Source organism: Bufo bufo, chromosome 5, assembly GCF_905171765.1.
Source record: "Bufo bufo chromosome 5, aBufBuf1.1, whole genome shotgun sequence".
Classification (NCBI taxonomy): Eukaryota; Metazoa; Chordata; class Amphibia; order Anura; family Bufonidae; genus Bufo; species Bufo bufo.
Genome location: NC_053393.1, coordinates 369,124,992 through 369,140,304, shown reverse-complemented (window position 1 = coordinate 369,140,304; position 15,313 = coordinate 369,124,992). Strand labels below are relative to the sequence as shown.

The following is a 15,313-nucleotide window of genomic DNA, read 5'->3' as shown; positions in this document are numbered from 1 at the left end:
ACATTTTCCATCACATTATACACTGATGCTATTTGCTGAAGTGAAACAACCCCTTTTAATGTGGACTTCCATGTCCGTACAGTATACCTACAGATGACTGGTGTACATTAAAGGGAACCTGTCACCTCCAAAAGTGATATAAAACTGCCAGCATTACCTTATAGCAGCCCCCAGTCTGTTATTGATCATGTGTGTGAGCCAGAAATTCAATAATCCATACTTGAGAAAAACGCTTTTTTTGATCTCCATGAGCGCTCTGTTTCCTGTGAGCTTGAAGTCAAGGGGGTAGCGGCCTCCTTGCTGCAAATCAAGCAAAGCCCTCCTCTTACCCGTCCCCTCTTGACTGTGATTTACATATTTTTCTATTCCTTGGGATCGAGCAAGTCTGGCACCTGCGCGGTGCGCCCCTTGTGACTGCACGATCCCGTCTCGGGCTCCCGCAGTCAGCTGGGCATAATTTTCTCACTGCGCATGTGCCGGTTAGATTTATAGGTATATTTACAGCGCGAGTGTTATCACTGGCTGCAGGAGCAGGAGAACTCAAGCGATCAAGTGATCACGCTCGCGCTGTGAATATACAGTCCTGATCAAAAGTTTAGGACCACTTGAAAAATGGCAAAAAATCATATTTAGCATGGCTGGATCTTAACAAGGTTCCAAGTAGAGCTTCAACATGCAACAAGAAGAAATGGGAGGGAGACAAAACATTTTTTGAGCTTTCAATTTAATGAAAACAACGAATAAACTGAAACAGGCTGTTTTTCAGCTGATCAAAAGAACAGAAATCCAACTTCCAAACATGAACTCAGTAATGAGTAGCTCCGCAGTTATTGTTTATCACTTCCAAAATTAGTTTCAGCATGCTTGATGCAAGCGTTTCCATGAGGTGAGTGGGAACATTTAGACGGCCGCACGAAGGCCATCTACTGTCTGGAACTGTTGTCCATTTTTGTAAACTTCCCTTGCCATCCATCCCCAAAGGTTCTCAATTGGATTTAGATCAGGGGAACACGCAGGATGGGCCAAAAGAGTGATGTTATTCTCCTGGAAGAAGTCCCTTGTCCTGCGGGCATTGTGTACTGTAGCGTTGTCCTGTTGAAAAATCCAGTCGTTACCACACAGACGAGGGCCCTCAGTCATGAGGAATGCTCTCTGCAACATCTGGACATAGCCAGCGGCCGTTTGACGCCCCTGCACTTCCTGAAGCTCCATTGTTCCACTGAAGGAAAAAGCACCCTAGACCATTATGGCGCCCCCTCCACTGTGGCGCGTAGAAAACATCTCAGGTGGGATCTGCTTGTCATGCCAGTAACGTTGGAAACCATCAGGACCATCAAGGTTAAATTTTTTCTCATCAGAGAATAAAACTTTCTTCCACCTTTGAATGTCCCATGTTTGGTGCTCTCTTGCAAAGTCCAATTGAGCAGTTCTGTGGCGTTCAAGGAGACGAGGTCTTTGAAGATGTTTTTTGTTTTTGAAGCCCTTCAGTCTCAGATGCCGTCTGAAGGTTATCGGGCTGCAGTCAGCACCAGTAAGGGCCTTAATTTGGGTCGAGGATCGTCCAGTGCCTTGACGGACAGCTAATTGGATCCTCCGGCTCAGTGCTGATTAAATTTTTTTGGGTCTTCCACTTGACTTTTTTTGTTCCATAACCCTCAAGATCATTTAAGAAATTACAAATGACTGTCTTACTGCGTCCGACCTCAGCAGTGATGGCGCGCTGTGAGAGACCCTGCTTATGCAGTTCAACAACCCGACCACGTTCAAAAAGGGAGAGTTTTTTTGCCTTTGCCATCACAACGTGTGACTACCTGACCGAAAATGACAATGAATCCACATCTTTGCACAGATTTGGCCTTGTAAAGGCATGTGGTCCTAAAATTTGGATCAGCTGAAAAACAGCCTGTTTCAGTTTAATCATTATTTTCAATTAATTGAATGCTTAAAAAAGGTTTTGTCTCACTCTCATTTCTTCTTGTTGCATGTTGAAGCTCCACTTGGTACCTTGTTAAGATCCAACAATGTAAACTTTTGATCAGGACTGTACCTCGCCGGCGCGAGCGCGCACTCTGATTCTTGCCGGCGCATGCGCAGTGAGAAAATTATGCCCGGCTGACTGCGGGAGCCCGAGGCGGGATCATGTAGTCACAAGGGGCGCACCGCGCAGTTGCCAGACTTGCGCGATCCCAAGGAATAGGAAATATGTAAATCACAGTCAAGAGGGGATGGGTAAGAGGCGGGCTTTGCTTGATTTGCAGCAAGGAGGCCGCTACCCCCTTGACTTCAAGCTCACAGGAATCAGAGCGCTCATGGAGATTAAAAAAAGCGTTTTTCTCAAGTATGGATTATTGAATTTCTGGCTCACACACATGATCAATAACAGACTGGGGGCTGCTATAAGGGAATGCTGGCAGTTTTATATCACTTTTGGAGGTGACAGGTTCCCTTTAACATTTATATATTAGCATATCTAAAACGTTACTGATCTATTTATTGCAAACATCCCTTTATTAATTTGTTATATTTCACTGTCATTTCTTTTAGTTTCTGAGGATGCCAGATTGTCAGTATCCAGAAGCTGTCATCAATATTTCTGATCAGAAGTACTACATCAGAGCAGTCATCACCAAGAAGGCTGAGCAGATACTTGAAAGGTCTGGATTGTCATTTTCCCCATTAAAGAGGTTTTTCCTAAAGATAATCACTTTTTGAATGTAAACTGGTGCAGCAATCCGCTTCTTTAACCATTGTTGATCAGCTGTTCTCATTGGGGAGGTCACTTCTGGATCAACCTGTCACAAAGGGGTCCCGAGCAAGGGACCTCCTTTGTGACAGTTTTATGCTCTAATAGACAGGGGTCGCCTTACTGAGACAACCCAGTAAAACCTGTTTGAGCAAGGCATGGTTAGGGTGAGTTTTCCGCCTCCAAATTTAAACTTGCCCCATTCAAGTCCTTGTCTAAACACTGAAGGGGATGTGGTGGTTTCTGGAGCTGTGTGGCCTCTTTATAATGCTGATTGGTAGGGGTCCCAATGGTCATTTCCCCGTTGATCAAACATTGATAGCCTATCCCAAGGTCTACAAGAACAACTTTCACCCAGGCAGCCCCCCTGATGTTAGCATCGGAGAATTTCATGCTCCGATGCTCTCCTTTGCCCTGCGCTGGATCGCGCAGGGCAAGGGCTCTCTTATTTACAATAACACACTGCCGGGCGGAGGCTTCCTGATTACAAACAAAATCACAGGACAGCTCCCCCCCCCATGACTCCTCTGTCTGTTCCGAGTTAGTTTTTAAAGGGGTTATCCCATCTTAGACAATGGGAGAACGGAGCGGAGAAAGTTGAGGAGGGCGCACTGCGCATGCGCAGCCACCCTCCATTCATTTCTATGGAGCCGCTTCCATAGAAATGAATGGGATCGGTGGCCGCGCATGCGCGGTGCGCTCCTATTCACTTCAATGGGAGAGGCGGGGAGCCTGGTGGTGGACGGACCCCGGATATGCCCCCATTGTCTAAGATGGGATAACCCCTTTAACTGTGTTCTCTCTGAAACACGGCAGCACAGCAGAACATAACTGTCTGTCACCAAGGAGCCTGTCAGGACTTCATGCTGCCTGTGATTTAGCAGTATTAAGCTCCTGACAGGTCCGGGCTATTTGCCCCCCTTCCTGAACAGGCCTAATTTTGCAAATCTGACTAAAAAGTCACTTTTTTATGTGGTAAAAACTTTGGAACGCTTTTACTTATCCAAGCCATTCAGAGATTGTTTTCTTGTGACACATTGTACTTCATGATAGTCATAAATTTGAGTCAATATATTTCACCTTTTATTTATGAAAAAATCCCAAAATTACCAGAAATGAATTGAAATTTGCAATTTTCAAGATTTTAATTTCTCTGCTTCTAAAACCGAAAGTGATTCCTCATAAAATATTTATTACTTAAAGGGGTTCTGCAGTTTGTTTAAACTGATGATCTATCCTCTGGATAGATCATCAGCATCTGATCGGCGGGGGTCCGACCCCCGGGACCCCCGCCGATCAGCTGTTTGAGAAGGCAGCGGCGCTCCAGCAGCGCCGCGGCCGTCTCACTGTTTACCGCAGGCCCAGTGACATCATGACTAGTATCAATGGCCTGGGCGGGGCTAAGCTCTGTTCACTTGAATGGCGCTTAGCCCCGCCCAGGCCAGTAGATGCTAGTCGTGACGTCACTGGGCCAGCGGTAAACAGTGAGAAGGCCGCGGCGCTGCTGGGGTGCCGCTGCCTTCTCAAACAGCTGATCGGCGGGGGTCCCGGGTTTCGGACCCCCGCCGATCAGATGCTGATGATCTATCCAGAACCCCTTTAACATTCCCTATATGTCTACTTTATGTTGGCATCATTTTGTAAATGTAATTTTATTTTTTTAGGACGTTAGGCTTATAATTTTAGAAGCAATTCTTAAAAGTTTTAAGAAAATTGCCAAAACCCACTTTTTAAGAACCAGTTCAGTTTTGAAATCACTTTGTCGGGCTTACATAGTGGAAACCCCCCATAAATGACCCCATTGTCGAAACTACACCCCTCAAGTTATTTAAAACTGATTTTACAAACTTTGTTAACCCTTTAGGTGTTCAACAAGAGTTAAAGGAAAATGGAGATCAAATTTTTAAATTTCACTTTTTTTGCAGATTTCCCATTTTAATCAATTCTTTTCTTTAACACATTGAGGGTTAACAGCCAAACAAAACTCTATATTTATTACCCTGATTCTGTGATTTACAGAAACACCCCACATGTGGTTGTAAACTGATGTAAGGGCACACGGCAGGGAGCAGAAGAAAAGGAGTGCCATATGGTTTTTGGAATGCAGATTTTGCTGAACTGGTTTTTAGATGCCATGTCCTATTTGAAGCCCCCATTATGCACCCTTACAGTAGAATCTCCCAAAAAGTGAACCCATTTTGGAAACTAGGGGATAAGGTGCCAGTTTTATTGGTCCTATTTTGGGGTACATATGATTTTTAATTGCTCTATATTAAGTTTTTTGTGAGGCAAGGTAACCAAAAAATGACTGTTTTGGCATTGTTTTCTATTTTATTATTTTTTTGCAACATTCATCTGACAAGATACATCATGTGCTATTTTTATAGAGCAGGTTGTTACGGACGCAATGATATCAAATATGTCTACTTTCTTTGTTTGTTTCATTTTTACATAATAAAGTATTTTTGAAAAGAAATTATGTTTTTGTGTCTCCATTTTCTGAACACCATGGGCCAGATTTATCATTACTCTGACAGCTCACTCCACTTTCACATATGGCTAAAGTCAGTTTTAGCCAAGTCAGATTTATGATCGGCCCTTTAAGACTGTAATAAATGTGGTTTGACGGTAGCAGTTTATCCGTCAGTAAGCAGCTTTACAAAAGTCGCACATCCTTACGAAAAAGTCGCATGTTCTATTAAAAAGTCTCATAAGATAAGCATGGTCCTCACTGGAGTGAAATTGCGCATTTTTTTGCGACTTTTTTGCGACTTTTTAAATAGTCCCAATAGTAAATCTGTCTAGAGATTCATTTACACAAGAAAACACACCCACTTTCAGAAAATTGGCGAGCATAGTGCAGAGCAGAAAAAAGTCACAAATTTGTGCGCAGTTTTAGCGTTTGCGCATTTTTTTGCGACTTTTTCACTCCATTATTCTGACTTGAGCTAATGATAAATCTGGCCCCATATTTTTTTTATTTTTATGCCGATTGTCTTGTGCAGGGGCTAGTTTTTTGCAGGAAGAGTTGACGTTTTTATTGGTACCATTTTTGGATACATTTGATTTTTTGATCATTCATTTTAACACTTTATGGGGCAAAGTGACCAAAAAATTTGTTGTTTTAAAATTTATTTATTTTTACAGCGTTCACCTGAGGGGTTAGGTCATGTGACATTTTTATAGAGCAGATCGTTACGGACGTGGCAATACCTAATATGTATACTTTTTATTATTTAAAGGGACACTGACAGGCCCGATAAACATATTTAGTTATTCCTATGCAGTCATAGGTCTATTAAAGTGTATTACAATCATATAAGAGTACCCCCTGTCTGCATTGTAAACCATGTAAAAACAACTTTATAATCATCTGTCAATCACCTTCCTTTATGCCCAAGGGGCGGTTTTTCACATTTCTTTATGCCCAACTGTCGCTTCCTAGCACCGCCCAGCTCATTATTATTCACTGGCTGGGCGGCTTTTACAGTCCCTGATCCTCCCGAGCAGACGCAGGCGCAGCAGGAGAAGCTGGCATTGAATAAGGGACGCAGGCGCACTGCAAGTGAGGGTGCCGGGCAAGTTATCCGGCGCACGCGCAGAAGGTACAAGCGAGTTCAATGCCAGGGTCTCCTGCTGCATTGAACTCACTTGTACCTTCTGCGCGTGCGCCGGATAACTTGCCCGGCACCCTCACTCGCAGTGCGCCTGCGTCCCTTATTCAATGCCAGCGTCTCCTGCTGCGCCTGCGTCGGCTCGGGAGGATCGGGGACTGTAAAAGCCGCCCAGCCAGTGAATAATAATGAACTGGGCGGCGCTAGGAAGCGACAGTTGAGGCGCGGCTGGGCACGAAGATAGGAGTAAAAACGCCCCTTGGGCATAAAGAGATGTGAAAAACCGCCCCTTGGGCATAAAGGCAGGTGATTGACAGATGATTATAAAGTTGTTTTTACATGGTTTAAAATGCGGATAGGGGGTACTCTTATGTGATTGTAATACACTTTAATAGACCTATGACTGCATAGGAATAACTAAATATGTTTATCGGGCCTGTCAGTGTCCCTTTAAGTTTTACACAATAATAGCATTTTTAAAACCAAAGAAATAATGTTTTAGTGTCTCCATAGTTTTTATTTTTTTGACCGATTGTCTTAATTAGGGTCTCATTTTTAGCGGGATGAGGTGACAGTTTGATTGGTACTATTTTGGGGTGCATTTGCCTTTTTTGATCGTTTGGTGTTGCACTTTATGTGATGTTTGGTGACAAAAAATTCCTTTTTTGGCACAGTTTTTTATTTTTACGGTGTTCACCCGAGGGGTTAGGTCATGTGATATTTCTATAGAGCTGGTTGTTACGCACGCAGCGATACCTAATATGTATACTTTTATTTTTTTATTTCACTTTAACACAATAATAGCATTTTTGAAAGAAAAAAATTATGTTTTAGTGTGTCCATGTTCTGAGAGCTATAGTTTTTAATTTTTTGAGCGATTTTTCTTATGTAGGGACTAATTTTTTGCGGGATGAGGTGACTGTTTTATTGGTACAATTTTTTGGGACATACGCTTTTTTGATCACTTGGTGTTGCACTTTTTGTGATGTAATATATTTATAGAGCCGACAGTCACAGACGCGGCAATACCAAATATGTCTATTTTATATATTTTTTTCTATTTTTATTTTTTATTCCTTATTTTTATTTTTTTTACATGTGAAACCTTTTTTTATTCCTTATTTTTTATTTTACACTTTGTGTCCCCCATAAGGTCATACAAGAACTCTGGGGGACATTTAACACTTTTTTTCCCACTATTGATTTCTCCTGTAACTGGGGCTGACATAGTAGCCCCAGTTACAGGAGAAATACACCCCCAGAGAGGCTGTACAGCACTATACAACGCTGTACAGCCTCAGTGCAGGGCTGATCGAGGTCTGCAGAAGACCCGACAGCTCCTGCACTCTCCCGGCCCCGGCGGTCACATGACCGCCGGGCCGGGACAGGAAGCGCATATCGCTTCCTGATCTGTACACACAGCGCTCGTTGAGCGCTGTGTATACAGCGATCTAGAAAGCAGGGACACCTGGGAACTGTCCCTGCCTTCTCTCTGGGTTGCCCTGCTGTCACTGACAGCGGGCCCCCCCGCTCTACAGCTGCATGATTAGCGTGCAGCTGCCATCTCTGAATGGACGTTCACAAACTTCCATTCAGAGATAGAGATCCACCTCCGGGACGTTTATAGTCAACGGGCAGACGGGAGGTGGTTAAAGAAAACCTGTCACCATGAAATGCAGTGCAATCTGTGAACAGCTTGTTATAGAGCAGAAGGAGCTGTGCAGATTGATATATAGTTTTGGTAAAGAATTCAGTGAAACATGTAATTTATACATTTAAACCTGTGCTCTTTCTATACTTAAGGCTGCCATGTACAGTTATTAGTGAAAGCTATCTCCGTATACACACTTACACAGGGAATGCTATCAATCACTGATAACACCTCCCCTATGTGCAGCTATCAGTGACTGACAGCTATCTATGTATACACACTTACACAGAGAATGCTATCAATCACTCATAACACCTCCCCCATGTACAACTAGGGTTGCACCGGGTATTGAATTATAGATACCCAATCGATACTTTTGTACCAGTATCGATTCGATACCGGGATTTGCCATTTACCGATACTAGGCTGCGCTACTGTGCAGCCTAGTATCAGAGAACATGGAGCGCGCTGCTATCGGCACGTGCCATGTTCCCTCAGCAGCACAGGGGAGAAGGAGTCACTCTCTCCCTCCCCCCTGTGCTGCCGCTGCCACCAATGAAAAGAGAGAGGGGTGGAGGAGGGGAGGGGCTGTGGTCACTGCGCCACCAATGAATATAAGTAACCCATTAATACAAATACAGGAGGTGGGTGCCGGCAGCAGAAACACATAGCCGCCACCCTACCTCTATGACAGGGAGCTGCAATCAGTGGCAGTTCACCCCTTAGGTTCCGCACCCAGCACCCTGTCATAGAGGTCGGGTGCCGACTATGTGTTTCTGCCTCGGGCACCCGCCTCCTGTATTTGTATTAATGGTTTAAAAACATTGGTGGTGTAGTGCGCCCAAGCCCCCCAGTATTGAATCATTAGTGGCGCAGTGCGCCCCCAACCCCCCCAGTATTAAATCACTGGTGGCAGTGGCCACAGGGTCCCCTCTCCTCCTCTTTATTGGTGGCAGTGGCAGTTGTGATCGGAGCCCCAGCAGTGTAATCCTGGGGCTTTGATCAGTTACCATGGCAGCCAGGACGCTACTGAAGCCCTGGCTGCCATGGTAAGCTCTCTGCTGCGGTGCGCACTATGCACAGGACAGCATGTGAAGTCCCATTCACCCTGATAGAGCTCTATTAGGGGGAATAGGACAAGGGTTCTAGCCCTTAAGGGGGGAAAATGATTTTCTATATGTACAGTACAGACCAAAAGTTTGGACACACCTTCTCATTCAAAGAGTTTTCTTTATTTTCATGACTATGAAGTCATCAAAACTATGAATTAACACATGTGGAATTATATACATAACAAACAAGTGTGAAACAACTGAAAATATGTCATATTCTAGGTTCTTCAAAGTAGCCACCTTTTGCTTTGATTACTGCTTTGCGCACTCTTGGCATTCTCTTGATGAGCTTCAAGAGGTAGTCCCCTGAAATGGTTTTCACTTCACAGGTGTGCCCTGTCAGGTTTAATAAGTGGGATTTCTTGCCTTATAAATGGGGTTGGGACCATCAGTTGCGTTGAGGAGAAGTCAGGTGGATACACAGCTGATAGTCCTACTGAATAGACTGTTAGAATTTGTATTATGGCAAGAAAAAAGCAGCTAAGTAAAGAAAAACGAGTGCCATCATTACTTTAAGAAATGAAGGTCAGTCAGTCAGCCGAAAAATTGGGAAAACTTTGAAAGTAAGGGCTATTTGACCATGAAGAAGAGTGATGGGGTGCTGCGCCAGATGACCTGGCCTCCACAGTCACCGGACCTGAACCCAATCGAGATGGTTTGGGGTGAGCTGGACCGCAGAGTGAAGGCAAAAGGGCCAAAAAGTGCTAAGCATCTCTGGGAACTCCTTCAAGACTGTTGGAAGACCATTTCAGGGGACTACCTGTTGAAGCTCATCAAGAGAATGCCAAGAGTACCTAGAATATGACATATTTTCAGTTGTTTCACACTTGTTTGTTATGTATATAATTCCACATCTGTTAATTCATAGTTTTGATGCCTTCATAGTCATGAAAATAAAGAAAACTCTTTGAATGAGAAGGTGTGTCCAAACTTTTGGTCTGTACTGTATATAAAAAAGGACGTTTATATGTATGTGTTCCACGTTTATATGTATGTATGTATGTTCCACGAAAACTCAAAAACGCAACCATCCATTCCCGAGATATTCCCAAAAAATTACCTGCATTAGCCAATACAAGCCTGCCAGCCTTTCACTTATTTATTTATTTGATGCACTTATATAGCGCTACTATATTTCGCAGCGCTTTATGGACATTAGCATCCTACAGTCCCCAATGGAGCTCGCAATCTAAGGTCCCTATCAGTATGTCTTTGGAGTGTGGGAGGAAACTGAGAACCTGGAGGAAACCCACGCAAACACGGAGAGAACATACAAACTCCATGCAGATGTTGTCCTTGGTCGGATTCGAACCTAGGACCCCAGCGCTGCAAGGCACTAGTGCTTACCACTGAGTCACCGTGCTGCTGCACTTAAATCCTAACTGCCATACACATGGTCACATGTCCCTTATCAGCCAATAGAAGCTCGCAGGTCGTACTCCAGGTTGCCATAACAACTGATCACAGGTTTTAGCAGTTTGCAGGTCCTGAAATATTCAGTCATATGAAAAGACTGTGAAAGTCACTGTTAAAAGGGCAGCCACCGTGAAAGTCACTGTTAAAGGGGCGGCCACTGTGAAAGTCACTGTTAAAGGGGCGGCCACTGGGAAACTCACTGTTAAAGGGTTTCTGTCACCAGATTTAACCTTATTAAGCTAGCTGACATTAGTGATGTGCTAATGTCAGCTAAACCTAACTAGCCTATTCCTACTTTTATCTATGCCCCCGTTACGCCAGAAACCGAACTTTTATAATATGCTAATTAGCCTCTAGGAGCAGGGTGGGCGTAGTTCCTGCTCCTAGAGGCTCCGTTCTCCCACCTTTGTTGCCTTCCTCCAAGTCTGATTGACAGGGCCAGGCAGCGCTCGCATCTGTCTGCCAGCCCTGTGCTCTGGTGATATCTCGCACTTTTCAGCATTAGGCGCAGGTGCGGTGAGGGAAAGACGCTGGCAGACTGCACACTTCTTTTTTGGTGTTTTATTTTTTTCGCATGGTATCGAGTATCACAATACTTTTTTATGGTATCTAAATCGAATTAAATTTGGTATCGTGACAACCCTATGTACAACTATCAGTGACTGACAGCTATCTCTGTATACACACATACACAGAGAATGCTATCAATCACTGATAACACTATGAACATTTGAAGTCACAAAGATCAGATATAAATGTATAAATTACACATTTAAGGCTACTTTCACACTAGCGTTTTTTGGGGATCCGTCATGGATGTGCAAAAACGCTTTTGTTACAATAATACAACCGCATGCATCCGTCATGAACGGATCCGGTTGTATTATGTCTTCTATAGCCATGACGGATCTGTCTTGAACACCATTGAAAGTCAATGGGGGTCGGATCCGTTTTCTATTGTGCCAGATTGCGTCAGAAAAAACGGATCCGTCCCCACTGACTTACATTGTGTGCCAGGATTGATCCGTTTTGTTCCTCTTCATCAGGCTGACAGCAAACTACTGCAGGCAGCGTTTTGGTTTCCCGCCTCCAGAGCGGAATGGTGATTAAACGGAGGCAAACTGATGCATTCTGAGCGGATCCTTTTCCATTCAGAATGCATTAGGGCAAAACTGATTAGTTTTGGACCGCTTGTGAAAGCTCTGAACGAATCTCACAAACGGAAAGCCAAAACGCTGGTGTGAAAGTAGCCTTACTGAATCTTTCCCCACAAAAAATATATATTAGTCTATTCAGCTCTTCCTGCTCTATAACATGCTGCCTGCAGGTTGTACTGCATTTTGTGGTGACAGGTCCTACTAATGGTCTTAGCTGTTTTGTGCTCCTTGTATCTCCATTCTACATGGTTAGACTACAAACAAACCCTGAGTAGGGCTATTTGTACAGTTGCTTTATTTTTATTTTATTTTATTTTATTTTAGATACTTTATAGTAAAAAAATGGTTGCAAATGTGTACAGTCGTGGCCAAAAGTTTTGAGAATGACACAAATCTTAGTTTTCACAAAGTTTGCTACTAAACTGCTTTTAGATCTTTGTTTCAGTTGTTTCTGTGATGTAGTGAAATATAATTACATGCACTTCGTACGTTTCAAAGGCTTTTATCGACAATTACATGACATTTATGCAAAGAGTCAGTATTTGCAGTGTTGGCCCTTCTTTTTCAGGACCTCTGCAATTCGACTGGGCATGCTCTCAATCAACTTCTGGGCCAATTCCTGACTGATAGCAACCCATTCTTTCATAATCACTTCTTGGAGTTTGTCAGAATTAGTGGGTTTTTGTTTGTCCACCCGCCTCTTGAGGATTGACCACAAGTTCTCAATGGGATTAAGATCTGGGGAGTTTCCAGGCCATGGACCCAAAATGTCAACGTTTTGGTCCCCGAGCCACTTAGTTATCACTTTTACCTTATGGCACGGTGCTCCATCGTGCTGGGAAATGCATTGTTCTTCACCAAACTGTTGTTGGATTGTTGGAAGAAGTTGCTGTTGGAGGGTGTTTTGGTACCATTCTTTATTCATGGCTGTGTTTTTGGGCAAAATTGTGAGTGAGCCCACTCCCTTGGATGAGAAGCAACCCCACACATGAATGGTCTCAGGATGCTTTACTGTTGGCATGACACAGGACTGATGGTAGCGCTCACCTTTTCTTCTCCGGACAAGCCTTTTTTTCCAGATGCCCTAAACAATCGGAAAGAGGCTTCATCAGAGAATATGACTTTGCCCCAGTCCTCAGCAGTCCATTCACCATACTTTCTGCAGAAGATAAATCTGTCCCTGATGTTTTTTTTGGAGAGAAGTGGCTTCTTTGCTGCCCTTCTTGACACCAGGCCATCTTCCAAAAGTCTTCGCCTCACTGTGCGTGCAGATGCGCTCACACCTGCCTGCTGCCATTCCTGAGCAAGCTCTGCAATGGTGGCACTCCGATCCCACAGCTGAATCCTCTTTAGGAGACGATTCTGGCGCTTGCTGGACTTTCTTGGACGCCCTGAAGCCTTCCTAACAAGAATTGAACCTCTTTCCTTGAAGTTCTTGATGATCCTATAAATTGTTGATTGAAGTGCAATCTTAGTAGCCACAATATCCTTGCCTGTGAAGCCATTTTTATGCAATGCAATGATGGCTGCACGCGTTTCTTTGCAGGTCACCATGGTTAACAATGGAAGAACAATGATTTCAAGCATCACCCTCCTTTTAACATGTCAAGTCTGCCATTTTAACCCAATCAGCCTGACATAATGATCTCCAGCCTTGTGCTCGTCAACATTCTCACCTGAGTTAACAAGACGATTACTGAAATTATCTCAGCAGGTCCTTTAATGACAGCTATGAAATGCAGTGGAAAGTTTTTTTTGGGATTAAGTTAATATTCATGGCAAAGAAGGACTATGCAATTCATCTGATCACTCTTCATAACATTCTGGAGTATATGCAAATTGCTATTAAAAAAAACTTAAGCAGCAACTTTTCCAATTTCCAATATTTATGCAATTCTCAAAACTTTTGGCCACGACTGTACATATCCTTGAAGTGATTTAAGTAAGCCAAACTATTGATTTTTATTTTCTGTAGCCTCAAAATAACTGACCAATTAACCAATATTTTTTTTTGTAGTGAAGATGAACACTTTACATTAGTGGATATCAAGAACAAGATTATCATTTTGAAAAACTTCTCAGTGTGTTTCACTGCAGTTGAAGATCTGGTAAGTTTTGGTTTTAGTTATGTTAAGGTGGCCATTAACCTTCAATAGCTGTCAGCAAAATACTCTTTTGGCCAACAGCTATTTCTCCCAACACCCCATACACCTGCATGCTCAATGGCCAGAGGGAGATGAGCTGCTACAGGACATCCAACATGTCCAATCCTTCTTTCCCTTGACATTAGTGGGTCAACTGGTCCAGTTAAAATCTGCAGGTTTCACCAAGCCTTATCAAATGTGTATGGCCACCTTGACGCACTAGAATGTGTACAGCATCATCTAAATCTGTTTACTAAAAATGCTTTGCCATTTAGATATCTTTCATTCCTTTTTTGAGAAATACTTATCTTTCTGTTTTTAAGATAAACAACCATATTTTCTTTCACTGGTATCTTTATCCGTAAACTTCCTATTTAAAGAGAACCTGTCATGTTGAGTATTACGCCTGATCTGCAGGTAGCATGTCATGGAGCAGGAGGAGCTGAACAGAGTGATATATTTCTGCTTTTTCGTTTTGCGCTCCCTGCCTTCCCAGAGCCATAACCTTTTTTATTTGTCTGTTCACATAGTCAAATGAGGGCTTGATTTCTGCAGGACAAGTTGTACTTTTCAACACCACCATTTAATATTGCATATGATGTAGTGGGAAGAGGGAAAAAAATTCCAAATGGGGTGAAATTGCAAAAAAAAAAAAAGCAATTCCACCACAGTTTTACGGTTTTTTTTAAATTTATGACGTTCGATGTACTATAAAACTGACCGGTTACTCTTTTATTCTACAGGTCAGTACGAATCCGGCGATACCTTTATATGTATAGTTTTTCTTGCGTTTTGATAGTGATAAAAAAAAATTAAAGTGTGAAAATATCAGTTTTCGGCCTCCTGCACACAAACTTGTGTGCCCCGTGGTCGTGCTGCGGCTCGCAAATTATGGGCCACAATGCACGAACACCGTCAGTGGGGCAGCCGCATTGCGGACCCATTAAAGTGAATGGGTCCGCGATCCGGCCGTTCCGCAAAAAGATAGGACAGTACGGGACGAAACCACACGGAAGCACTCCGTAAGTGCCTCCGTAGGGTTTCGTTCCGCACCATTCCGCAACTCTGGATTTGGGGGCCCATTGAAGTGAATGGGTCCGCATCCGTGCCATGGAGCGCACACGTTTGTGTGCAGGAGGCCTTATTTTTTGTTGCCATATTTTGACCCCTCTAACTTTTTTGTAATTATGTGTACAAAGCTGTATGGGGACTCATTTTATTGCGGGGCGATCTGAACTTTTCATTGATACCATTCTGGGTTGTGTATGACTTTTTGATCACTTTTTATTGAAATTTTTTGTAGAAAATGAAGCGACCAAAAACGGCGAATCAGCCATTTGGACGCTTTTTTTTCCGTTTTGCTGTTTGCGGTATGGGGAATATATTTTTATACTATGGGCGTTTTTTTTATTTTGGGAAAAGGGGTTGATTTGAATTTTGTTTTTTGTTTTATTTTTAAAAACTTTCGGTTTTCAG

The 15,313-nt window shown here is 43.2% G+C and overlaps 1 protein-coding gene across 2 annotated transcripts in view; it reads left to right on the top strand.

Annotated features, from left to right (window-relative positions):
• Window positions 1-15,313, top strand: part of ACD (ACD shelterin complex subunit and telomerase recruitment factor) — a 67,680-nt gene that overhangs the window by 10,146 nt on the left and 42,221 nt on the right. The window contains exons 3-4 of one of the 2 annotated variants that reach the window (XM_040431974.1): window positions 2,545-2,654; window positions 13,711-13,801. In XM_040431974.1, the coding sequence (XP_040287908.1) occupies window positions 2,545-2,654; window positions 13,711-13,801 (201 nt within the window). Of the gene's footprint in view, window positions 1-2,544; window positions 2,655-13,710; window positions 13,802-15,313 lie in introns of those variants that run through there. The other variant, XM_040431975.1, reaches the window with a different exon arrangement.